Here is a 27,552-nt window from a genome sequence, read left to right on the forward strand (position 1 = left end):
TAGACTGGACGAAGACTCAGAAAATATTAGTAGCTTCAAGGAATTATGTGTTGCCCTCATAACACCTGATCAAGAATGCCCACCCATCACTACCGAGGAGGTGAAAAAAGTATGAAGAGGGATGAAGAACTATTCCACACGGGGACCAGATTGTATCAAAACATTCTGGTGGAAGAAGTTCTTTTCAACCCATCAGCATTTGGCCCGTATTTTCACCTCATATTTAAAGTTGGAAAAGCCGATTCCTGAGTGGTTGGTGGAAGGGCGCACAATACACCTGCCGAAAATAGGCAACTTAGCTGACCCGATGAATTACAGGCCAATCGCTTGTCTGAACACGCTATATAAGATATTCATAGCTATCCTAAATGATAGGATTGTTCGGGCAATTGAACCTGTGTGGAAAGAAATGTATGAACAGCGAGGCTCAAAGAAACGCGTAGCGGGATGTCGGGAGAACCTGCTCATCAATAGATGTGTCTGCAAAGATGCAGCATTCTACTAGCGTGACCTATCGATGGCCTGGATTGATTATCGGAAAGCTTTCGATTCGACCTCCTATAGACTTATCATCTGTCTTTTAGAAATCTAAATGTGTGTACGTGTGAATATCGAATATAATTTTTAATGTTGTATTAAAATTTTTAATTGAAAATCGCATTATTTATTTACAATACATATATCGTTGATCATAATGTTTTTGTGTCTCATTTCTCTCTCTAATAACGAATTTGTTCGCTCGTTTGTCTTTTTTCCTAATTGAGTCGTTTATTTTCGTAATTGTTCTCTTTATATTTTTTCTGATTTTTAAATAATGACAATATGAGTATCAGTCTACTCGACATATATAGCTAACTTTAAGCACAAATTATACACGTTTGCTTTGTAACAGTTATGTCACATTGCTACATAAACGTTACGAATGGGTATTGTATGCAACTACACCGTTATAGTTTAATTAGGTCACACTGTATTAAAATTATCATAGTTTATGCGTGTAGTCAAGTTACGTAACACATGTTACATGACTGTTACCGAACGGTTATATTGCATCATTAAATGGATGTTACTAATGTGCTTCATGCAACCTTACTGAATTACACAGTAAGGCCGTTACAATACACTTATGCAACTCTCTTACAAAATTATTATACATCTTGCGTGTCACCAAGTTACAGAACAAATGTTACACGATTGATACATAAGTATTACGTGATATTGTTATGTAGCTGTTACTACTGTGCGTTATTCACAGCTGACGGAATCACGTAGTAACGCCGGGATATTTCACTTACGTAACTGGTATGTCACGTTGTTACATAACCGTTATTAATGTGCATTATACATAACTTACCGAACTACACTGTAACATTGTTACGTTTCACTTATGTAACACTGCAACAACATTGCTATAGTTCATAAGTGTAACCTGGTTACAGAAAAAACGTTACATGATTGCTACGTAATAGGTATGTCACACTTTTACACTGCTGTTACTAATCTGCCTTATACAAAACTTACAGAACCACATTGTAACGCCGTTATAGCGCTTTTACATAACAATGTCACTAAATTGTTGTAGTTCATGCGTGTAACCAAGTTACAGAGCAAATGTTACAATCAGTTTCTATAACATTTACATCACACTGCTACAGAATGGTGACAGGTTTTTTGTTATGGAAATGGTACATATACATTCGCTAACAGTGTTACTCATTATTGTGAACTTCAAGTTATAGAACGAGTATGTCACTGAACCGTAACATTCGCTATATCACCAGATATAACAATGTTAACCCATTGTTACGTAACAGTTAGATAACGTGTTTGCTGGGAATGTACATGTGTACTGAAGCGTATAAGTGCATATGTAAATCCGCGTGCAAACCTTCAGTAAAATGAGGGGTATAGTGAGATAAAATTGACGGATCATATCGTTGACGCAGCAGAAAATGCTTATAATTCTAATTGGAGGTATATTTTCATTTACAGCACCACGCAAGGTTTCAGTATAATGAAGTGAAGAAACAATACGAAATAATAGACTTGGGTTCCAGAAATGGTACAATTCTTAATAATAAGAGACTGTCTGTAGCCAAGTACGAGTCTGATCCGCACGAAGTAGTGCATGGATCTGTTGTTCAAGTAGGCTGTACAAAACTCTTATGTCATATTCATAGTGGTTATGAAACATGCGGAAACTGTGAACCTGGACTTTTGCTATGCACAACAGGCGTCGAAGAATCTTCCATTTCTAAGAAAGAGCAACACAAATCGGAGCTGCGTCGCTTAAAAACGAAATTTGGAGTGGAAAACGATAGTGCTGATGTTGCGAGTCAAGTAGCCGCTGGATATCACGATAGAGCACTGATAAGGAGAATATGCTTTGGCTCTTCTGATCATCATATAAAAACGCAGCAGAGTTCTTTAGACACGTATGTAACAGGTCATTTAAATCTTCACGTGGAAGAATCTTTTATTTTGCCTCTTTTGAGTCTTATTTCTAAATTTGTACTAGAGTTCTTCTTAGCTTCAAATGAACGATATAAAATAAATCTTACGTTTAATTCCATGTAATAGGACTTGTCGTTGCGGTAGTAATATCTAAGACATAGAAGCAGATTGAAATGATTTCAAACATTATGAAATTCACAAAGTTTGAATTCAAATCAATGCCGTTTTCTGTTGTTAACGTTTCAAATAATATGAACCTAAACTATTTTCGTCTGCCTTCGATTCTTTTAAATTCCAGGATGATTTCTATTAATCAACAAATATATATATACTTTAATCTTGTTGAAGTAGGAAGAAATTTGAGACAAGTTAACCCTCTTCAACACTGTCAGGCAAGGTCGAATTTTGGAGTTAATTTAATTCCTTCCGTTAAGTATAATTGCCAAATTTTAATCAAGAAAAATTCTTTTTTAATTAAAGTGCGTCCAAGGCAATTACGAACAATTCCTTCTACGACCAAATTCACAACACTTTAAAATCAAAGAAATGATATCTTTGACGTGTCTTGAGAACACGAAACGATCCATGGATGACGGCTTCCTGCATCCATCTCGCAAGTATCTTCGCATATTTTTGGCACGCTGGTATGGCTTTAAGCTTACGAACCAGTGATGGCTTCGCCACCCAGATGGTATGTTGTCTAGGCACTCGGCGTGTGCATGGCACGCTCTGCACCTATCGCTGGGAACTTCTTGACATAAAATGCGGTAGCGGTATATTAAGGTGAAAATTACACCATCCTGGCGTGCGAAACTGAAACCGTCTGTACCTGAATGAAGCCCTGATGATATGAGTAAAACAAAAGTTTGCTCTTTTAACAACGACTGTTCTTCTACATTTCTGTAAAAGTTTTCGTGTATTTTTTTGTCATGTAGCTCTTGGCTACAAGACAAAGATGAAGATGAAGATGAGGAAGCGACATTGAGACCAGCCGCAAAAAGCAGGCCAGGAAGGTGTAATTTCCACCTTAGTATACCGCGACCGCATTTCGTGTTAAGAAGTTCCTAGCGATAGCTGCAGAGTGTGTCATGCACACGCTGAGTACCAGAACGCATTCTATTTGGGTCCCACCCACGCGGGAACTACGTATCTCTACAGACATAATTTAGCTATAAGAGTGCTTTATTACTATCTTTGTCGTTCTTATTCCTGTTGGCCGTGAGCCAGCCCTGCCGAACGCTCAAAAGCAGATAGAGTCAATTATACAAAACGAGAAGTACTCAATTTTCTGGAACTACAAGTTTCGGACAACCGTCTGCGTTGCATAATCGAGACCTGATATCGTACTCCAAGACTTCGAGAAATGAACTATATTCGTGATACGATTCTCGGCTCCGGCCGACTACAACATCACTGCTAAGGAGAAGAATAAGAATAAGAGGTATCAAGCCCCCAAAAGCGAGTTGCAACGACTGTACTCAACATATTCGGGTAAAGTAACTGTCCTTGTGATCGGTGTTCTCGAAGGTGCGAAGCTATCAATAGTTCGTAACCTTGAAGCCCTACCAGCGTTCCGAAGATATGCGAAGGCACTTGCAGAATGGGTGTAGAACGCTGTCATTCTTGGATCGCTTCGTGTCCTCAAGACACACGAGGCTTTCGTTAGCATGTCGTTTTGATTTCATCGTACCCTGGGACCACCCTTTTCACGGTAGTGGCACGTGGTTAAAAGTGTGATTTACCGCGGTTCTACTTGACGGTTCCATTTGACGCAGCACATGCGTGACGAGATATTCTCAGAAAATATATTTTCCTTTAGAATACACGTTGAATTGTTTTAATTTCCTTTCGAGTATTTTGAATTCTTTGATATTTTTTGTAATTCTTTTGTATTCTATGAATTCTTTTAAACCCTGTGATATATTTTGCACTCTCTAGTTTCTTCTGAATTCTTGTGAATTCTCTGTGTTCTTCTGAATTCTTTTAAATTCTCTGATTTCTTTTGTATTCTCTTAATTCTTCTCAAATTTTGTGAGCTCTTTTTGACTCTATCATATCTTATGCATTTAGTCAATTCTTCCGAATTCTTCTAAAATATATAAATTATTTTTAATATTCTGAATTCTCCTAATTTTTCGGAATCTTTTGATTTTTTATGAACTCTTCAAACTGTTGTCAATTTGCATATTAATTCAACTATAAAAATAAATTCAATAATAATTATAATAAGCTAATACATAATAAAAACAAATAAAAATTTTTTCTCTAAAGTTATTATTTATGAGTAAAAAATATTTAAAAAATAATACCTTAGTTTTTAAAACGATTTGTAAGCGAAACAACAATCATTTCAATTTTGGAGTCAATACGTGTCAATTTTGTGTGTGTCATATTTAAAATAGTTTATACGTTATTAAAGTTTTAAAAAAGTAAGACTTCAAACAATTATTGAGGATGAGAAAAAGAGAAAGCCTCATAATGTTGTTTATATAATGTTTTTTAGAATATCTTTAAGCTCCCAACTATTTTTAAAAAAAGAACTAGTGTTTTGTGAAACTGGTTTGAAAATATTCGAAATATATTTGGATAAATTGTAAGTAGGAGAACCAACTGTAGAAACAATTAAGCTCCAATTTAATTCAGGCTTATGTATCTTTGGAAGAGCATAAGCATAATTGTACCTAAAACTCACTCATTAGTTTCCTTAGATGTAATGTCGATGTTTGATAGTATTCTGCTTGATCTTGCTTTAAATCGTATCGAAGAAAAGCTTATCTTAAATCATAAGTTAACAAAAATAACTAAGAATGAACTATTAATAGCCACTAGAACTGTTTTCAATGGCACTGTTTTCTCTTTCAGTAATAAATTCTATAAACAGATATCAGGTTGTCCCATGGGTTTGCCCTTATCTCCGGTAGTTTCTGATTTAGTATTACAAAATGTTGAAAAAAGGGCTGTCGATTTATTAGATTTCACACCCATCTCATGTAAGAGATATGTTAACGATATCATAGCAATTGTTCCTTCCGATAAAATTGACCTTCTTGTAAACGTGTTCAGCAGTATAGAGGAGAGCATAAAATTCACTTATGAAATTGAAATAAACAATGTTATAAACTACCTTGATTTACAAATAATTAAAGCTTTAAATCGTTCTTTACTAACTAACTGGTATACAAAACCGTCTTGGTTTGGGAGATATCTCAATTACAATTCACATAATTTATTTTGTCATAAAATCGGCTTAATCAAAGGTTTAGTTGATAGATGTGTCAAATTGAATGGCGTGCAATATAGAAAAGAAAATTTAAATCAACTAAAACGAAATTAGTATCTAACAACTATCCTCTTCATTTAATTAATGGCTTTATCGCTGAGCGTGTGCATGAAATTTATAACAGTACTAATAATAAAAATAAATGGATTGATACTTACAATAAATTTGATTTAAAAGTTACGTTACCATATATACAAGGTCTCTTTGAACGTTTACGAAGTTCATTAAAAAAATTTAACATAAGTGTTTATTTCAAAAGCACTAACAGTTCAGATAACTATTAATTAAAGAATAAAGATAGGGATAGCATTGAAAATTTGTCTGGTGTTATTTATATGATAAAATGCAAATGTTGTAATAAAGTTTATATAGGTGAAACTGGGACGAGATTAAAAACTAGAATTGCCGAACATCAAAGAGATTGTACAATTGGGAATTTAAATACAGGCTTGTCACAACACTCTTGGAAATCTAATCACTATTTCGATTTCGAATTCAGCAATATTAAAATATTAGCTACTGAAAAAAATGCTTATCAAAGACGTATTATTGAATCTATATTCATAAACAAATTTCGAAATATTTCTGTTAATTTACAAAATGAAATTTTTAATACTAATAAAATTTACCAAAGCATAATTAATTAATGTCATCTTATTTTAGTTACAAAAAAATGTTTCTTTAAATCTTTAAATTCAATTTTAATTAAGTTCGCACTTCCTCATCAGTAATTCTATGGAAACTTGGCCAATCATTGTATTTCTCTTTATATACTTCCTTTATCTTCATCATCGATTTAACGCCTTATTCATCTCCTAGTCATATGTTCGTCGTTGTTTCCAAAACACTTAAAACGGTTTCAGAATCGTTAATAATGTAGTTTGTACGCTGAAAAAAAGCCTCTTCAATTTTATGAGGCTTTCTCTTTTTACTCATCCTCAATAATTTTTGGAGTCTTACATTTTTTAAACTTTAATAACGTATAAACTATTCTAAATATGACACAAAAAAATTGACACGTATTGACTCCAATATTGGAATGATTGTTGTTTCGCTTACAAATCGTTTTAAACTAAGGTATTATTTTTTAAATATTTTTTACTCATAAATAATAACTTTAGAGAAAAAATTTTTATTTGTTTTTATTATGTATTAGCTTATTATAATTATTATTTAGATACTCTGAAAAAGGCACGCAGTGATGCCGAAACGTCATCGAAGTTTTAATTTTTGTTCTAAAAATAAATGGAGTTGAATTGAAAGTTCTGATTTGTTTTTATTTTGCCGTCACCGTAAGACAGAAGAAATATTTTTTTTACAATTGATTATTGCATTGTCGGTCGAAGAATGGTTTGATTTGGTGTTTCCAAATCTTTACATCATGTTGTGAATTTCTTGAATTCTAACATCACCGAATTTTAAAAATGTTATTTATTTATCTTGAAATCATTTGAATATACGAACAAACAAATTATACACAAACTTAAAAATTGTTTTTTAATTTTCTTGAAATTTGTACAATGCAACATGAATTTTTAGTTTGCTGAATTCTCTCGACGTCTTTAGTATCCGAGTCTTTTGTATTGAGTTTTCTCAAATATTTTGAATTCACTGAACTCTTTTGATTGCTGTGAATTCTTCTATAATTCTCTGAAGCCATTTAAATTCTCTGAATTATTTAAAAATTATGTAAAGGCTTTTTTAACGCTCTGGATTATTTTGTATGGTCTGAATTCTTTTAAATTAATCATTATCATTATAGCTATTTGAATATTTGCCGGGTGCCAATGTCGCCACTAGTGGCGAAAATACAAATTATTGTAGTACGGAGTCGGATCACCATGCAAACACCATTCACTCAAAGAGCAACGGTTCCTCTCACTCTACGGACTACAAAGCAGTTCAGTTGAACCTCATCTATCGATCCGCTGTTATATCCCTCACGACGTATACGCTAAAAAAGACTTCCCGCCGGTGCAATACATTCGTTTGTTTTTGTTTTTACTATACGAAACGTTAGTCTATGTTCTGCTGATCGTCACGTTAAGCTGAATATTGGTCTGGGGCAGAGGACCTTTCCCTAACTTTGTAATCCTACGTTCCTTTCACGAGAGTCGAGGATCTCACTTCTTGTCTCACGGTCCTTTTACGAGGATCCAGGTACTCGCTTATTGACCTACGGTGTTTTTACGAGATAAGGGTTTATGTTCTATTATCTCAGAATACTACCCAACTATTCTCCTACGGTTCTTTTACGAGGGATGAGGTTTTGTCTTATTATCATAGGAGCCTTTCACGAATATTGCGCTACTGATTTTATCCTACGTCCTTTTACAAGGATCGAGGTTTCTTTTTCATACTTGCGCTCAAAACGGAACTATTTTTTCTTCCCTCTTCGAACGAGAAAACTGAAGAAGTAAATATTATATAAAATCGTGAATTTAGCTAGGAAAGAATAATAAATCGAGACTCCATAAGAGGAGAACTAAACAGGGCCGAAGGGCTTATGCAAGTAACGGAATGGTATTCCACAAGCGAGACAAAAGAAGCTGGGCCGCCCAGATAAATGAAAACGCACTTACTATCGGCGAGAAAACTATAGGCATCTGCCTTTGAAGCTTCACAATTCGGTAAAAGAAAATGCTAGTGCAACAAAAAGACAGTCATATGAAACCTGAAAGTGTTCTACGTAAATGAGCTCCAAGATGTTTATGTAAAAAATTTTGGGTGCTTCGCAGACTGAATAATGTAAAAAAAGTCAGGATTTTTGGGCACATTTTAAAACAGTCATGTTTCGAGCGTTATTTCTTATAAAAGGGTCGATGGGGAAAATTTGAAAAAATGTAAGAGTATGAGGAAAACTGTTGTGAACAAATTACAGTTGAGAAATTTAAGAAATAATAAAAATTGTTGCTTAAAATTACAAAAATGTACAACAATATTATCTTCAATTCTAATACATATATTAAAGCGATTCAAACTGCAAACTGTAAGGGATAAGCTCTGTAATTATTTCTGATCTCTCGGAAGGATGCGATAGTCCTATTTTTTGCGAAAATCGCGATAAATTTAGACGTTTTTTTTTGTTGGACAACAAGTGTCTGAAAGCAGTCGAGGTCCTTTTTTTTGTTCCTGACCGCTCGTGCCGTCCTTGGACCTGTGATTCTGAACCCTTGGCTGGACACCTGGCACGTCCCCCGGCCAGTGCCGTATTTCTTTCAGTGAAGTACCCAGGTCTTTGTATATTTTCGGAAAATGGCCGCCATTTTGTTATTGTAAAAACTTGTTAAAAGTTTCTGGTTGATTTCAAAATAAGATGATAAATTCTATGGAACTCGAAACGATAACGATATATATCTTAATGAAGAGAAAAAATTGTGTTCTCTTTTAGAGAAAGCATAAAATTCAAATACACGTAACTTCATTAGTAGGTTAGAAGCTTCTAAAAAATTTAAAAACATTTCAATAGAATAACCAGATTTTCTTTAGATGTGTGGGAAAATTTGTAGGGTTTTTTTTATCAAAGAAATTATTAAACAAATTATACTTGAAAAGATTAGCGTAATTGTCGAAAAAAAAGTCTGGAAGCCTTAGGTGCATTTTTTATTATGCAGAATTCTTTTAAAATTGTAGGAAGAATACGAATTTATTGTTAACTGTTTATATTAAATTTGTCTCTCTTCTGGTTCAATCAATATTATTAGAATATTAGAATATTGATTATTCTTGAAATTCTTAAGTAAAAATGTTCTCCAGCCGGAGATAGAGAGCATTTTTTCACAATTGGACCAGTGGACAAAAAAATTAACATCATAAATGACTAATTAGTTCTACCTGGTCAAGAACCTTAACATAAATAAATAAGAACTATTTTCAATCTTTGGAAGTTAACGTAAAATGTCTAAAAACTGTAGAAGAAATTTAAATAATTTTAGAATATATTTAGAAAGTTCAGAACTTTGAAAATTATTTTAAAATAATGAAGAATTTGAAAAAAATTTCAAAAAATTTCAAGGAAACGACAATATTTAAAAAAAATCAAAACATTTCTAAAAATTTTTTGGAATAATTCCACTCAGCTTAAAACATCTTTAAAAATTCTACTCTCGAAAGAAGTTTCAGGTATTTGATTGAAAATTCCAGTGTTTGGTTGAAAATTCGTATTTTCTGTTTTAATTTAACTGTAATTTCGTGAAAAATATCTGAATGAAGTGAAGAAATTGTGTTCTTTTTTTAACAAAGCACAAAATTCAAATACGCTCAATTCCGTAAAATGTTTTATGGAATTCAGAAAAATTTCAATCAATTCCAACAAGTTTCGTGAGGATAAATTCTGCGACTTCAAGCATGGTATCTGCTACATTTGGAAATGATTCGACCATTTAATATATTGACTATTCCAACTTTCGTTCTGTGTATTGGACATTTGATTTATATTTTTATTATAGAGTCACTGTAAAATATTGCTGGGAAATATAATTTATGATTTGTGTAATAACTTAACTACGGGCAGTATTATAAAAATGTACAATCCACAAATGTACAGTACACGTTGAGAGCCTCTACACCCCGGTGAGCATTAGATTGTCATATCGGATTAGTGCTTTAACTCTGAAAGGAGCGTTTCGTGATCCAAGACTTCTCAGGGATATTGAAGGACTGCTGTCAATGTTCGTCATAAAGTTATAAATGACAAATTTCACCATTGCAAGGAGGTCCTGCCTTCTAAAGTGAGTTAGTAAGGAAGTGAACTTCAAAAAGTGCAGTTGCTTAGAAGGTGCTTTCATTAAAAATCGTTTGTCGCTAAAGAGTTTATTAAGGAAAATGAAAATGCTTACACTTGATGGAAAAAATTACGCGGTTGTTGACTGTGGTGGTGAAGGCGATTGTTTGTTTAAATGTTTGGCGTACAAGTTGAATAAATCCAGTAATGAAAACGTTCGATGTGAAATAGTGGATTTTGTGACGGAAAACTGGAATAGTGATTGGAATAGTGTGTCTAACTTCAAGTATAAAGAACTTGTTTAAAATGTTTTTGATATAAGAAATCGCAGACATTATTCGGATTATATGAGTCGTGGTGGTAACTTTGCTAGCGAAGTAGAATGTATTGCAGCATCCTACAAATATGATGTTAATATTATTCTTGTAAAAGTAGCGCTAAGCGGTGAACAGTTTGTTATTCCCTTCAGAACAGATTCTCCTACAAAATATTCATTTATTATTTACTGGTGAAACTGACAATGGCCATTTCCGAGCACTTGAACTGCAGGAGGATGAAGGTGCCACAGAAGATATTACCCATTTCTTGCAGCTGGAAACGAATTGTGTAGAGAGCAGTGACCACAGCCCTTTTTTTAATTCTGAGAGTGTGTATTTTGCCAGAAATGAAAGCTCTAATTGCGATATGAGCGATCGCAGTAATTCTTCAAACGGGTTAAACGCAGTCTTAGGCAGTTCCGCTTTCATGAATTGTTTAAACACAAGTGCGACAAAACGGAGAAGGCGAAACACACTTTCTGAAAGTTCTTCCAATAGTAAGGAATGCGAAATAAGATACACCTTTTCCAAAGCAACAAAGGAAATTATCATTAGTGCACGAAATTATTTCCAAGCTGAGAAGGATGCTGGTGTGTGTGAAGACATTAATAAGGTTGTAGAAAGGACAGCAAAGTGTTTGAATATTGGTGTAAGAAGTGTATGTCGTATTACTACCGAATATATGGCGAATGGAGGTGAATTGCAATGTTCTCAGATTTACAGAGCTGGAAGAAAGCCTATTGAATTTGACGAACATATACAAGGAGTAGTGCGTCGAACCATTTTCAATATGTATCTCAGCAAGGAGTATCCAACTGTTAATAAAATTTTGCGTACCGTGCAAGAAAATGTTGAAGATTTTCCAAAAATTAGTGATTTTACCTTGCGAAAAATGCTGAAAACCATGAATTTCACATTCAAAAAATTACAAAATCGTTCAGTTCTGATGGAGAAATCTTCAATAGTAGGGAAAAGAGCGGAATTTTTAAGATTAATTCATCATTATCGGCGAAGCGGGTACCGCATTTATTATACGGATGAAACGTGGTGTGGAGCTAATCATCACTTGAAATACGGTTGGCTTGAAAAAGTTGATGGAAATCACAGGAACAATTTCGACGTATATCGTTGTGGTGTCCCAGAAGTAGATGGATATAGAGGGGGTTTTTTGGTTCCTTCAGGCTCTGGCAAAAGGGTGATTATCCTTCATATTGGGAGCAAAGATGGAAAAAGGTTCTGCTGATTACCACGATGAAATGAATGCTGCTCATTTCGAAGAACGGTTTCGAAAGGTGCTCTGCAAGTTACCACCGAAATCAATTATTGTGATTGACCAAGCACCTTACCATACGATGTTGGATCCTGAATGACGGAATCCTACCTCCAGCTGGCGAAAGGAAAATATAATTCAGTGGATGACACAGAGGAATATACCACTTCCAACTGGGGCGGATTCGTATGAAGATTTAAACAAAGTGAATCTTCTGCAACTTTGTGTGCCCTACAAATTTGAAAAGAGTTATTTATTGGACAAAATTGCAAAGGAAATAAAAGGTGATGAGGTTAATCTTCTTTGGTTGCCAGTAGCTCATTGCGAATTCAACGCGATAGAGTACGTGTGGGCATATGTGAAGAAAAAAGTAGCTGCTCAAAATACCTCCTTCAAAATTAACGACGTATAGAGGCTTTGCGAGACAGTGATGAACTCGGTGCCACCAACACTATGGGAAAATTGTGTAAGGCACGTGGAAGATTTAGAAAGGAAATACACAGTAACTGATGATCTCTTGGATAGAGAAGTGGAACCGCTCATTATCAATATTAATGGGGAAGATTCTTCAGATGAAGAGATTCAGGAATACGCTACAGAATTTCAGTAGATGAATGTAAGGTGAGGAACAATGTATTTAACTCTTTTTATGAGAATTTCTTACTCTTTAGGTTTGAGCACGCCTATTATCGGCATTACCAATATGAAGAGGAGCAGGGAGATACTGCTTTATCATAACTAATAATGTAATTATGTCATTTTTGGTGGAAATTGTCTTTTCTTTCATTGATTTCTTCTACACACTTGTGCACTTTTCACGACAAGTGTCAGCATTACGCCCGCAGAAGTCCAGTTGGCTCGCCCCATAGGCCGAGGATGTGCTTAATTCCGATCTGCACTAAATAATAACAACCGGCCCTTTTCAGGTCCAACAAACGTTTTTAACGAAGGTTAATTCCATTCTTCTATCAAACATGCTCTTCCTTCTTTCTTTGAAATTATTGGGTTTTATTGGAATTGGTACACTTTTTATAATATCCAATTCATACTTTACCATACATTTTTTGCAAAAAATTAAAGAAAATCATCACTAAAATCGGTTTTTATGCCTTCTTTTAGTGTATTTTGGAAGTTCATCTTATGAATGAATAATACAATAAAACATACAAAATTTTTCACACTATTACGTATGTCCCGTAGTTTATAAGAAAACCACAAACCATTCTCGAAACTAAGTTTTTTTGACCTCCAACGAAGCCTACAATTATTTTGCAATTGTACAATTAATCATGAATTAATAATTAATCATTTATAATAATAAATAGTTATTAATTAATTAATAATAATAAGAAATAACTAATTGTACAGTTATATTAAAATCGTGATTTAAACCATTTTAAGCCATGAATGAAAGAAATACTGCTTGGGCCGGGGGACGTGCCAGATGTTTAGCCAAGGGTTCAGAACCACAGGTCCAAGGAAGGCACGAGCGGTCAGCATAAAAAAAAGGACCCCGTCTGCTTTCAGACACTTGTTGTCCAATAAAAAAAATGTCTAAATTTATCGCTATTTTCGCAAAAAAAAGGACTATCGCATCCTTCCGAGAAATCGGAAATAATTACAAAGCTTATCCCTTACAGTTTGCGGTTTGAATCACTTTAATATCTGTATTATAACTGAAGATAATATGGTTGTACATTTTTGTAATTTTAAGCAACAATTCTTATTATTTCTTAAATTTCTCAACTGTAATTTGTTCAGAACAGTTTTCTCATACTCATGAATTTTTTCAAATTTTTCCCATCGACCCTTTTATAAGAAATAACGCTCTAAATATGACTGCATTTTTTTGACCGAGTTGTGAAGCTTCAAAGGCAGATGCCTATAGTTTTCTCGCCGATAGTAGGTGGCCTCACAAAAAACTACAGGGACAAACATTTAGTCGACACCGAACCCGACAGTGTCACAAAACCTGGCCATGTTAAATAATACGATCCCTCTCGCCCAGGGTACAGCATCAGTCGTCTCAGGATCCCTCATCTTAAAGAGGCGTTATCAATCGACCACTCCTGCATACCGAGTTACGGCTCTTTGTTAAACCGTTCTACTACCGCGACTTAACCTAACAAGGGCTTCTCCATCAGTGCGGAGAACCAGTCTCTCCACTAGATCAACCATGTACCCGGGATTCCATAACTACCTGACCTTGGAGGCCTTTCACTGGAAGATGAACTTTGTCTGATTGAAGAGGCTCTAAAGGATGCAGAGACGTTAGCCTAAGGGGTCATTTACGCAAAATATGTGATACTTTTAAGGAGGATGGGAGTCTGTCTTATGGGACATTCTCCGAAAAGGTTCAACCGAATCGAAGTGAGGATATCGCATTGATTTAAGGCGATGTGGTCTTCAGAAGGAAAGAAGTGAATCGTATTTGCATCGCGAGAGGGTGTCAGATCAAGTCGGCGACATAAGAAACTCGGGAGCTACCGAACGAACCGGTTGCTCACCGACAAACCCGGTTACGTCCGTATGGGTCTCCTCGCTAAAAACAGGAGCTGAGGGAAGTTTCCAGCCGTAAAGGGAAACGGGCCCCGGTATCACCACAATGTTGGGTACCCGACTAGTAATATCAAAACTCTCCGTGGAGCCCGAAGGGGCTGAAATCAATTGTCTGTATTCTTTTAGTTATTTTGAAATTTTCTAAATGCTCTAAACTATTCCGAATTTTTTTAATTTTCGTGAGACCACTTCCTTCTAATCATTCTTTTTAATTAACTTAAAATCATTCAAATTATCTGAATCTTTATAAATTCCTCTCAAATAATTTAATTTTCTTCAATTCTTTGATTTAGTTCGGTTAATTGTTATTCAGTTGTAATTATCCACTTATTCGTACACATATATCAAAATAATATGTTTTGAATAACTTTCTTACTGATAGGTTTTGTTTTACTTTAAGTAGTTTTCATAAATAAAAGAACCTAATTTAAAGCGGCGCCAAATATAGTCGACCAGAATCTTTGCCTCCAAAGTTAGAAATTATTTACAAATGTAAGGATATTCAAAAAATAATGCATTACTGAAAGTGGCTTGATCGAAATTGAAAGTTAAAAAATATTTTCAGTTTTTTTGTTTGATAAGAGATGGTGAGACAAAAAGTCTCATTTTGACAACAGACTCGGATAAAGGACAATTTTGACTAGAAAGTCTTACCTATAATAGTAATATAATAATAGTAAGTAGAGTGATAAAAGTGTTTCGATGTGATCCTTAGATAGTACTGATTGCTTGGAATGCTTTAGCCTAACTTTACTCTTATGTTGCTGTATATGATGACTCGCTGCTCTCTTTGTTTCTTCAATATAAATTAGTAATAGTTTTCAAAAGACCTGATGACACAGTAGGATATGAAGTTAATAGAAAACCCACCCAGAGAAGCAGATACCTACTTGCTTCCTCCAACTACCAACCATCTCAAAAACAGTCGGTGATCACTTCCCTTGTATGTGGAGCTTTCTTCGTTACAGATAAAGATAGCTGCAAAAGAAATTGAAAAACGTTACACTAATCCTAGTGCACAACGATTATACAAAAAAAATTGATGAAGCAATATTAAAATACACTCAAAAAAGCAAGTCAACACAACATACTAAAGAAAAAGAGAGAGAAACGACCACCATCCTACCCTATACCCAAGTTGTCACAGAACAATTGGGAAGAATTCCCAACAAACACAACATACAAACCACATTAAAACCACTTACGAAAATAGGACAACTTCTAAACATCCCTGAGTAACATCCCTCTCAGTAATCCGAGAGTTTATAAAATCCGACGCTGTTGACTTGTCCAACCCAAGGAACTACAGGCCCTCGCTGATATTTCTCGTGCTACGCAATTCTCCTGGTTACCTGGGCGGCGGTGCTAATTATTGTGACTATGAAGTCACTCATGTATTTTATATGTATTACCTAAAGATCTATGCTTCTAGTGCAAGCCAGCTTAGATTGCTTGTAGTGTCGTCGATGGGAACACAACAGTGATTGGTATGAACTTTAGCTTGGACAAATGTGCCAAGATTCTTCCGATTGGTGGACAAATTACAGGCGTTTCCGGGGACCCTGAGCTCTTGCAGAAACATATGCAAGTGTCTATGCATAAGAGCCGCATTGTTTGAGTACAGGTTAGATCGTTGAAAATGAAACAGAATCTGCCTTAAAAATGGCCAATAAACACGAAATGATTGCCAAAGGAACTTCCCTGTATAAAGTCGCGTAAAAGGCGGCCAGTTCCTTGACCTGGATTTTAAAATCAGAGGATAGAAAATTGCCCTACTTCATATAGATACCTCACTTCTAAAAGCCGATGCCACAAAATCAGAGGTCAAAAACTTCCTCAAAGAGCTTCTCAATAAGAAAATCGAGGGAAACTTTTACAGAATTGTAGAAAATCAGTGCCTATCGGATCGGGTTTATATTCTGTAAATGTATTGTCCTATTGGATACGATGACCCATAACAAATTTTAGGTACAGCGAACAATTAGTTTGTGCATGCGCGAAGGTGAAAGTTTGGACTACAGCTCGCGCACCGTAGGCTTTGAATGCCTGTAACTATTATCTGATAGAGGCAAATTACTTTTATTTGAGGTCGTTTAATTTTCCTTTTGACGCACTTTTAGATAAAAATGGAGAGAAAATTGCAAACTCAAAATTTGACCCAAATTTTTCAAAATAAATAATAAAATCATTTTTTTCAACTTTGGGCCATTTTTATTTTTCCATAAATAAACTTAAAATTACCCTTATTTTATATATTAAAATCCCTCCAAAGGGAATTATGGGCCGATGCTCGGTTTTCGAGTTGCAGAACAAAACCTGAATGGAGGCAACCTCATAGAGTGCCATACGCTACCATTACGCTCTAGAGTAAAGCGCAATGCGACTTCTGAATTTCTACTTGAACGATAATTTATTGTTTAGGCGCCACTTTAAAAATTATTTTTCTTCAATGAATACACAAAACGCTACAAAGAAAACAGCTGACGAAGATAGTTCTTTCGATGACGATGCTTATGAATAGAGTATAGATTCTTTAGAATAAAGCGCATGTCAACTAAGAATCATATTTTAATGCAACATATAAACTATCTCATGTATTTTCGCATTTCCACGGAAAGTGTCATTGTCTGAACACCAACAAAATTTCAAATTAAGCCTACAAGCACACATTTTAATCTTTTTTCCTACATTCTAATTACATGTATAATAGTTTCATTGAATAAATAATATTTTTGGAATGGAAGATCAAGGTGGATTATGTCTCTTTTTTAAATGATCAGGATACCTTCGAGTAGTGCGTAAATTACTATGTTCTTGATCAGAAATATATAACGAGTGTTTTCAAAGAAATAATGCGGAGTTTTTTTTGAAAAATTGTGAATTGCATTATTATAGTATATTTAAAATCATCATACATTATGTTTTATTCTAAGTCAGGCTCGGTCATTTTTCGAATTCTGAAATGTATATACGGACCATTTAGAATATAAAAGTTCCAAAATTAAACAGTTAAAACAAAATATATTATCTTATTTGTTATTCTTACAACGAAGCCTTGCGACATATAACAGGAAAGTAAAATCTAATGTGTATTGCCAATGTTTCTTTTCCTATTGCGCTCAGTGTTTTTTTGAACTTCTTCTTTACGTTATTTTACTATTTTGTCTTTTTCGCAGTAAAAACTTTTTATTTCTAGTATTTTTGTTTTAACAATAAGACAATTTATTATTCAATGATTCTTTATTAAAAAGCAGTGTAAATAGAAAAAACAATAATGACTAGCGAATGAAAATCTTCCTTGTAATTGTAGTAACAAAAAGATCTAGTCACTTTAAAAAACACATAAAGTTTATATTTTATTCTATAAACGCAAATTATATGTATAATTTGATTAAGCACTGATATCTTTAGTTTAATAATTTGTTAGAACTTCTTGCTTTCTTGTAGACAAACTAGTTTTAACGAGTTCGTATAGACAGTGTCTCCCCTGGCGGTGAATGGAAAATTACACCTAAGGCGGGAAGTTTAAAACCCCAAGGAATACTTATTCTGTAAGTAACAATAAATAAATATAAAAAATTATATTACATAATATTATTAAAATTGTTTTATATTATGTTATAAATACTGGATGTTATAATTATAATATAAATACAATATAATATATTATATAATATTAACTTTTCTCTCTGATGTTACATACAATTTAATGGAAATTATATTAGGATGTACTGTAACGTTGTGGCCGACCACTTCTTATGGATCCTTTCCAGATTGAATAAATTAAATAATAAAATTTCAAACCGTGAAATCACCCATGGCTAAGACCAGCTCAAATTAGATAAATGTGGAGTGAGTATAAAGGTATGCTGTGTCGGTGTAAATAGTGCCAATTTAGTTTAGGTTTACCCATTTTTTTATATCTTCTAGAAAGGAATTCTAATTACCTACTTGTTACTTGCAACTAAGATGAAAATGTATCTAGAGGTATATTTTAAAAAGGACCTAACATCCTATCTCGATTCACGAAAACGCATTCTACATTGTCTTATTCTCGTTAGAATTTTGTACTACGCAAAATGTGCCATTATCCGGCTGTCTAGAAAAACCTGCACGATTCGTTGCACTATCCATCTACGAGGGCTCGTTCAAATGATGCTTGGCCGGCTCAGAAATAATGCACGTCACTACTGGATTATAAAACCTTACAACGTACCGAGCCATACTATGCCTGCCACCTATCAAAACATCCCAATCAACTCTCACAGAGCGGCAACCGGATACAAGGTTAAAGAGAGTAGCGTCTGATGGCGTAAGATTTTGGCATTGCAGAGGAAAGTGGGGAAGGTGAAGAGAACGAAGAAGACTTTGTTCTAGTGTTGTTCATTGACATGTGTATTCGAGGTTAAACGTCATTGACAACTTTATACCTTTCTCTTTCCGCACATCTTTGCCATTGTGAATTTCACGTAATTAATTTTATTTGGTTCATGGATTGATTCTCGAGTACGATGTAAGCACATTTTTTGTTTGTAAATATAGTTTAGCCTGCTTTATTCAAATAATTAAAGACATGTCCTTCAGGCTGACGTGTTTTCTATAACCTGAAAAAACAATTCTTTTTAAAATTTTTTTTTGCTTTGGATCATCAAGTATAATTTTAAATCATGTTTCAAAATTCAGTGTGGCAATGTTTTCTCGCCGCCATCAATGCCTCTACTCTGAGCTAGGGTGCTTTTTATTACAGCTAGCTACTTTAAATATTAGATTGTTGTAATAATATTTTGGATTGACTCTGAGGAAGCTTCTGTGGCCAATTAGCATAGGTAAATGTAAGCCTCACTTTTCTCTAAAGCCACTTTGAGCGTAGTTCACCGTTTTGCGTCCAACAGAGCAGGGAAGATCTTTACAGTATCACAAAAAATATACTTTGAATAATGTAAGCAAATAAAATTATGTTTAACGTTTAATTCAATATTGGCTATTAAGAATTATTTCAAATCTATTTTTTTATCATTAAACTATTATTTTACATATAATACTTTGAACAAACATTAGAAATATTTTCTTAACCACTTTTCTAATTGAATTTCTTAGAAAATGGCTAAATTATAATAATAATATACTTATTTCCGAATATTTGATATCAAAATGATTTTCAATGTTGTATTTTCACTAAAATAATGCTGGTTTGTAAAAAACAGTAGGCCTGCGAAATATGAAAAACCTCTTTGATAGAAACAAGTAATTTTTTTTCTCCGTTCTTTGCATATTCTTGTCATATTTTAAAATATTCTAAAATTTGGAAAAAATATTAAAACAATAATTTATTCTTTGAAACAAATGGAACTTTTTTGTAGAAAAATATTTTTTTGTGGACATCTAACTTTTGCAGAAAAGCTATTTATATACATATTTTAAATTTGATTTTTACGTAATGCACATGATTTTTCTATGGTGGTGCTTAATAATTAATCATTACTTACTGATCAGGAAAAATTATAAGTTTTACTTAATTTGATTTTAACTATCATTGTTAATTTTAATGATTAATTAATTAATTATGAATGAATGAATAGATGATTGTCATTATTAATTTAATAATTATTTATTGATAAAGAATCATATAATTATTAATTAATCATAAAAAATCCTAAATTTTGATTAAGTTTATTTTAATTATCATTGTTAATTTCAACTATTTGTGAATTTAATGTTTATTAATGACTTATTAGTAAATTATTATATATCAATTGATTATAAATTATAATTTTTCTATTATTGTTATTATGAATACTTCAAATTTGTATTAATTTGTCTTATAATACTTTGTTTGTCTCAGATGTGAGAAAAGAATTTGCAGTAAAAGAGAGAAAAGAGGAGGATAGGAACGAAAAGGATGGTACAATAGTAAGAAGGATTAGAGTTGGAAAACTTAATGTAGCGGTGATTTGTGTATATAGTAGAAGAGGAGAAGAAGAAGGTTGGAGAGTAATTAAGAGGTGGTTGGGGGGAAGGAAGGAAGAGTTAGTTTTGATAGGAGGTGATCTGAATGCATGGACTGACGAACAAGGGGGAGGGACTTGGGATGGAGAAAAAGAAGTATATGTAAGGAGTTTCAGACATAGGGAGATAGACAGACAGGGGAGTAGGTTACTAGACATAATAAGAAAAACAGGATGGTCTATATGTAATGGCAATATGAAAGGAGATGAGGAAGGAGAGATCACATTTGTAGGGAAGGGAGAGACAGTGATAGACTACATCCTGGCGGAAGAAAGAATGAGGAATTTGATAAGTTGTATAAAAGTGGGTAATGAGATTAGGTCCGAGCATTTCCCGGTAGGCAGTTGATTGAAAGGAAAGAGGAGGTGAAAGGAGTAAGAAAGTGGATGTCTGGGAACTAAATAAGCTGAAAGAGTTTAAAGAAAAAATGGAAAAGGAGAAGCTTAGGTTTATAGAAGAGGAGGGAGTAGACTCGTTAATGGAAAGCTGGAAAGGGTCGATTGAAAAAGGAAGGATTGAGTTAGGTACAAACACAGAAAGACAAGAGAAAAAGAGAGGCTGATGGGACGAGAAATGTGAGGAAAGTGAAGAGAGAATGAAAGAGTGTGTAAGAAAATGGAGAATAGGGGAAATGGAGAAGGGACGGTACAGTAGGAGCAAACGGAAATATGTGAGGTTGCTAGAAAGGAGTAAGCAAAGGGGAAAGGAAAAGTACAACGAAGCAGTAGAAGAAGCGATCAAAGAAGGTAGGGTTTGGGATGTGATAAATAAGGAAGGAGAAGGAAAGAAGGACGTCAATGAAGAAATAGAATTGGGTAAGTGGACAGACTATTTCAAGGGTCTGTTCGGGCAAGCACAAAATAGGATAATAGGGGTAAATAGAAAGTTAGTGCAAAGAGAAAGGGAGGTAGAGAATAGAATAACAAGAGAAGAAGTGGATGCGGCAATAAATAGATTATAGTGAGGATATACTATCATATCCTCTAATACTAGACCAAATCAGTAAAAATATCTTTACGGATTTGGAAGTTTTTTTCTTTAATATTTCATTTGATAAAATTGTAATGATTATATTATGTTTATAGAGCCAACCCTAAGTTCTTACAAGAGTTCGTCTATATCGTATTTGCAACCAAATTCTTCATTGAGTAGACTATTGAATAAGCATAAAGTGTAAGTGTTTGATGTACATAAAAAGTTGGCTGACTCTTGACCTTCATTCGTTTTTGGAACTGATAGAGTGTTGCTTAAAGGATTAGATGATGCGTCAAATTCCTTACCCTGATGATCTTCGATGCCTTCTTCTTCGAAGGGTTTACAAATTTTCCAGTGCCTTGCATAAGTAGTATTGACATAACGATGTTCTTTTTTGCTGGTTCTCAAGTCTGTTACTCCTTACGTCTCGTACGGATAAATTTGTGTTATTACCAACGGACCTTTGCATTTTTTCTGAACTTTTGTGGAATCGCCAGCTAATTGTGTAAAGTCCCCCATAGCACCTATATCTCCCATTGCGAACTTGGCTTGTTATTAATTGTCTTGCATTTTATTTCTCCTTACACTTTCTCCGTTCTTCTGAAATCTTCAGACGATATTACTCTCATAACATCTTTAGTGGTGAATAACGAGCATCATATTTATTAGTAAGCATCCGCAAGTCTCCTTGATCTTATCAATTTACATTAGCAAATAACAACTCGAAAAGACTCTTGCTTGTTGCATCGAGACTAATTAAACGTAAATTTAATTCCGTACTTTTCGAAGAATTCTTGTTACAGGTTGGACGAACGCGTTATAACTTATGGAAAGCTAAAGGTTGTTGTCACATTTACAATAGTTGACTGTGGGATGATTTGTGAATAATCGACCAACTAGGACGCTGACTCCCAGATAACCATCTGGAACAATGTGGATAGTGACATCTGGTGCTGTCACCTCATCAATATTACTTTCCGCTTTCACACAACCTAGGAATTATACTGTGTAGTGACGAGCATCCTAACACTTCAAGAACTCCTTCGCATTATTAGTTTCAATATTTAGAGTTCGCGCTAATTGCCACACACATCTTTGCCACACAGTCCGAGCTTCCCATCAGTAGCAGTAGCTATTCTTGCTTATAAACAATAATGCTGAGTATATCCATTTTGGCCAACATTCTTTTTTCTGAGGCTCTAGACAATTACTGGATGTTTTGCCAAATTGGCTACAGTTAAAACACTTAAATAGCCCATTCTGATTCTTTATTGGAGGACGCTTATCTGGATGTCGTCGAAGATATCAAGCGCTTCTTAGTTTAGATGTAGAAGTCTCTGAGGCAGGCATGGAATTTTAAGTGTCCTTGGGCCAAGCCCATTAAAACTTGCTATTTTTGTTATTAAAAATTGAGCCTATTTGTACTTCAACAGATTTTACTGGATAAGTAGGTGCGGGAGCGTGAGCAGGGTTATTATTAGTCGTTCTAGTGGCGATAAATCAATTTGTCTTTCTGGGCCCATCAAAGAATTCCGTTAAAATTTTAGATTTGGCTGTGCACCTCAACCTTCTGAAACAGCCTGAAATAATTTTTGAGAAACTCCTAAATGATCTTAGTAATTTACATTACCAACTATGTTCGCTCCGTTGAGAGAACATTGGAAGTTTCCAGGTCGGTCATGTAAACAATTCGGATTGTTTCTTTCTCTGTCTTCAGAGCCCATCTTTCAATTTCCCGCCCAAGAGCTGTTCTACTCATTCCCTTCCGCTTATGATAATTTGCAGAATGTAAGGCATTTATTTATAGGTAGCTACTATTTAATCCTGCGCAAAATTGTTCGTGAAAGGTCTCGCAATCGTCGTCTGTGGGGCTTCCTACCGCTCAAACATGCAACAACTATTTTCGCGATTATCACTATGTCCACGCAAATACAAGTACTGTGCGTAAGCTACTTAGATGAAAAATCAGATGTCTTAATCTTACTTCCGATATGAGATTGAGAAAATAAACATAGATCCGTTCCATGAATGTTTGTCTGATCAACAATAACGCCCGTTCAAATAATTGTTCCGCATTTCACGCGACGCTCAGTATAAATCGCTGCGATTCTCGCTTACAATGCACATCGCTTACACACACACTAAACGTCCGAACTACCCTTTTCTCCTTCATTACGCCCTCTATTCTGTTTATCACTTTCTTTAGTTTAAATCAAAAATGCTTTCAGTTCAAAAACGAATAAAATGCCCTCTATCTAAATATTAGAGACTTAATATGTAGTTTGAGATATAGCAAAAGTAATGTGGTTGTTTCATTCAATATTGAAAATGTACGGAAATCGCGTATCATGTTTTTAAGATTGGCACAATTTAAGAGCTCTTTTCCCCACTATCCCCTCGTGTAGAGAAATTGAATTAAATTTCCCTTTTCGAAAAATGAAGTTTCAACAGTTCTAGAAAAATGCGTTACACATTTTTCCTGATAGTTTGAGAAAAAATTAATAGACACACTAGAAGTGGAGAAATGCTTTCATTTTCTCCACTTTAAGACTTGTACGTCTTAGGAACTCGTTTTGCATGTTATATTTTGGTTTTAGAAAATATAAAAAAAAATTCTTCTTGAGAAAACAATAAAAAGGGCTTCTAACAATGATTTTCTTTCCTTTCCAGCCATTCAAACAAGTTAAAACGATTCATCAGCCCAAGAAATGACGCAGCACATTTTATATCACTTAAAAAGCTAGGTTCGAAATTATTATCGCGTTTTTCCACTTCTTTTGTATGAATAATTGTATGGTGGTCATTCAATGTAACCTTTGCTTCCTGATTATCATTAATCAGAAAATATACTCACATCCGCATAGAGAATGATCTCCGGGAAACAACAATAATTTTGTAAAGTGTAACCCAATTAATGTTTCTGAATCGGACCGTTTCCCTCACCAGATAGCAATTTCTGTTTATTTTAAAAGTTCGTCAAAATTAAAGTTAAGTGTATTTGAAGTCATAAAATAGAATAAAAAGACGAATGGAAGCTATCAGACTCAAAATATGAATATAGTTGGAATAGCGAGTCCAAAATCATATTAGAAACATCTTTATTTCCTATTGAAAAACATCTGAGCGAAACTGCGTTTATAATATTTTGGTTCAACATCAACATGTTTTAGGAATGTCTTTTCATCCTATTTTATGCTATTATGTTTCTTTCTTATATGTCTTGTCACTTTGATAACTTACAGGTTATTACAAAAATTATATGATACAATAACTAACCTAATAAATTGTTTGAATACCATATAATATGATCAGCCCGTTGAGCGGGGGTACATTTTTGTAACACGCTGCATGCGTGGCTCGCGGGTATGAACGTGCGACTATAGGTTTTCACGTTTGGTGCTCGACATATATTTACGACGCGCCGTGCACTTGGTCTTTTTACTTTCCCTGCATTTGTACAAAAATCTTTTAAAATTAAAGGTCAAACTATCGACAAATGTAATTTGGTGATTGTGAATTCTCTTTCGATAAAGCTGCTTCGGCTTTAGTTAATACGTATCTCGTGCATCGCACTCGATTTCGTCTACAATTCGAACTTTTTTACATCATGTTCAACACTATTATATCGAATGCATATTGCTCTTATTTCTGCACCCGGGTCTGATATTGCTAATTCAGATATTGAAAAATAATGGACAAGTTTTATTTATCATGATTATTTTTATATTTTTTCCTCATTTTGCATTATATTTTATTCCTAGCCACCCTGAAAAATGTATAATTTCAATAATTGTATATTTTTACAATTTATAATATTCATTGGTATTAAAAGAGATATATTTTCATTGTCTTTTTTTATAACTAGAAAAAAGTGCGCATTTTATGAAAAAAACCAATCTTGTTATTAATCATTTTATTGCAACTTGTATTGTTTTTCTCTGAATTTAATTTCTTTATTTTCAATGTTATTTTTTACGATTTAAACCAAACATACGCATCCTAGCGTAAAGTTGTTCTAAGAAAACTTGCAGATATAATATAGACAACAATTCTATTAAATAAAATACACTTCGAATGTTGAAAAATCGACATTCGATCGGTGCCACGCACGGATCGATTTTTGTTTTTAATCGATCGACCCGTTGATCGAATGCCTAAACCTTATCTTCGACGTGTGCACATATGATGCAGATTACAGATCCAGAGATATGAAGACAATACTGTCTCAAACTGCTGGTTAATATTACGCCACCTGTATGTAGTCCAATAATAAACAAAAACTTGTCGTTAATTTTTACTTTGATCATTAAAATTTGTTATGCGATTACATAGTAACTAGTAATAATAATTCCTTAATGTTATTCATCTTAAAATTTGTAAAATGTTTTTTACAGGCTTTACAGGCTTATACTATTTATTTTATCATTTAATATTCTGAAGCCAGAATTATAAAAGGAGGGGATCGCTATAGAAAGTTAGCCCAATATTGAATTATTAATTATTACCTTAGCTTTATTTTTATTTTTTTTCATCAAATAACAGTTTGAAAAAATTGATATTCTAAATTTCTGGCATTTCGATTAAACTTTGGGGAATGAGAAATTTCAGGTTATATAAAATATTTGTACCTCAAATTTTTATTAAATTGTATAGTATTCCATTAAAATTATCATCAATTGTATCCTATATTATTTTTGCACAATATTTTCAAAAGAAAAATGGAACTGATTTTATGAATGGAATTTTAACTGATTTTACCTTTTTTTAACTAAAAGTTATCCTGCAAGCAATTTAGCATCAAATTTACACTAATTTATCGTGTAATTTTTGGAAAACTCATTATAATTTACAATAATGTTTCTAAATTTTTATCTTAATATAATTTAAATATTAAAAAATCGAAAAATATTAGTGTTTTCCAGTTAGTCGCTTAAAAATTCGAACTTGTTAGTATTGGGCCTTATCATTCATTTCCATTCCAAATGATCTTAAATAAAAAAACATAAATTTAACAGTATCAAATACATCATACTTTGATAAAAATAATTCTCGTTGAATAATCATAATTTTTGTTGCAAATTCCACAATTTTTGTAGAAAATTACCTATTTTGTTTATATTTTGTTGAAAACTCGTATTTTTGGTTGAAAATCTTTTTTTTTTTAAAGTTCAACTGTTTTATAGCAATTTTGTCTTCTTCTTTATTCATAATGTGTCCCCTCAAGATGAGCTTCGTTTTTTACTAGACATCTGCAATCTTTATATTATCTTATCTTTACTATTTAAAATATTTACAACTATTTACATCAATTATTATAACTCCTAACTTCTACATTAATCAAGCACAAGTTTACTGTCGGAAGAGTGAGCGAACGGTCGAAGCGAGAGAGCGAGTGAGCAAGAGTGAGCACATCTTAATTTACTTATACTACTCCATAATAATAACTACTTACAGATTCACGCTTCTAATCTAAGCGACTTACGTTTCCTTTTTCCTTCACTTCCACTTCTATTCTATTTCATGCTTATTTTGCCATTTTCACTGTCATTCTTTCTCATTTGTCCCTGTAGCCCTCTCCAACTCCTTCATCCACTTCTCACCCATTACATCCTTCCCTAGAATATTTGCCACATCCTCTTGTCAGCTTTCCTTATTTTCTATTCATCGTCTACTTCTATCCCTTGCATGCTCCCGTAATTTTACCTCCTATGTATATATTCTCCACTTTTTGTTCTCTTCCTTTTCCCATTACATCCCTTCCCGAACCTCGTTTCCCGATATAAATGTTGCTATTCTGATCCATCTTCTTTCTCTTTATCCTTTTTTTAAATACTTTAGTACTCCCTTTTTTATTTTCTTATAACATATATTACGAGGGTAGTTCAATAAGTCCTTAGAATGAAGTATAAAAACAATTTTTTTGGGGTAAATTTTTTTTTATTTTTCAACATAATCTCCTTGGAGCTCT

At 33.7% G+C, this 27,552-nt stretch overlaps 1 protein-coding gene across 17 annotated transcripts in view; it reads left to right on the forward strand.

Annotated features, from left to right (window-relative positions):
- LOC117180904 (angiogenic factor with G patch and FHA domains 1) overlaps window positions 1-27,552 on the forward strand; it is a 600,913-nt gene that overhangs the window by 390,323 nt on the left and 183,038 nt on the right. For 13 of the 17 annotated variants that reach the window (XR_004468074.1, XR_004468073.1, XM_033373513.1 and 10 more), the window contains one exon: window positions 1,993-2,435. Coding sequence is in view for 11 of the 17 variants with exons in the window: in XM_033373513.1 (XP_033229404.1) it covers window positions 1,993-2,435 (443 nt within the window). In the remaining 6 variants the exon portion in view is untranslated. Of the gene's footprint in view, window positions 1-1,992; window positions 2,447-27,552 lie in introns of all 17 variants that reach the window. The other 4 variants (XR_004468075.1, XR_004468078.1, XR_004468076.1 and 1 more) reach the window with 1 other exon arrangement.

Source organism: Belonocnema kinseyi, chromosome 9, assembly GCF_010883055.1.
Source record: "Belonocnema kinseyi isolate 2016_QV_RU_SX_M_011 chromosome 9, B_treatae_v1, whole genome shotgun sequence".
Taxonomy (NCBI): domain Eukaryota; kingdom Metazoa; phylum Arthropoda; class Insecta; order Hymenoptera; family Cynipidae; genus Belonocnema; species Belonocnema kinseyi.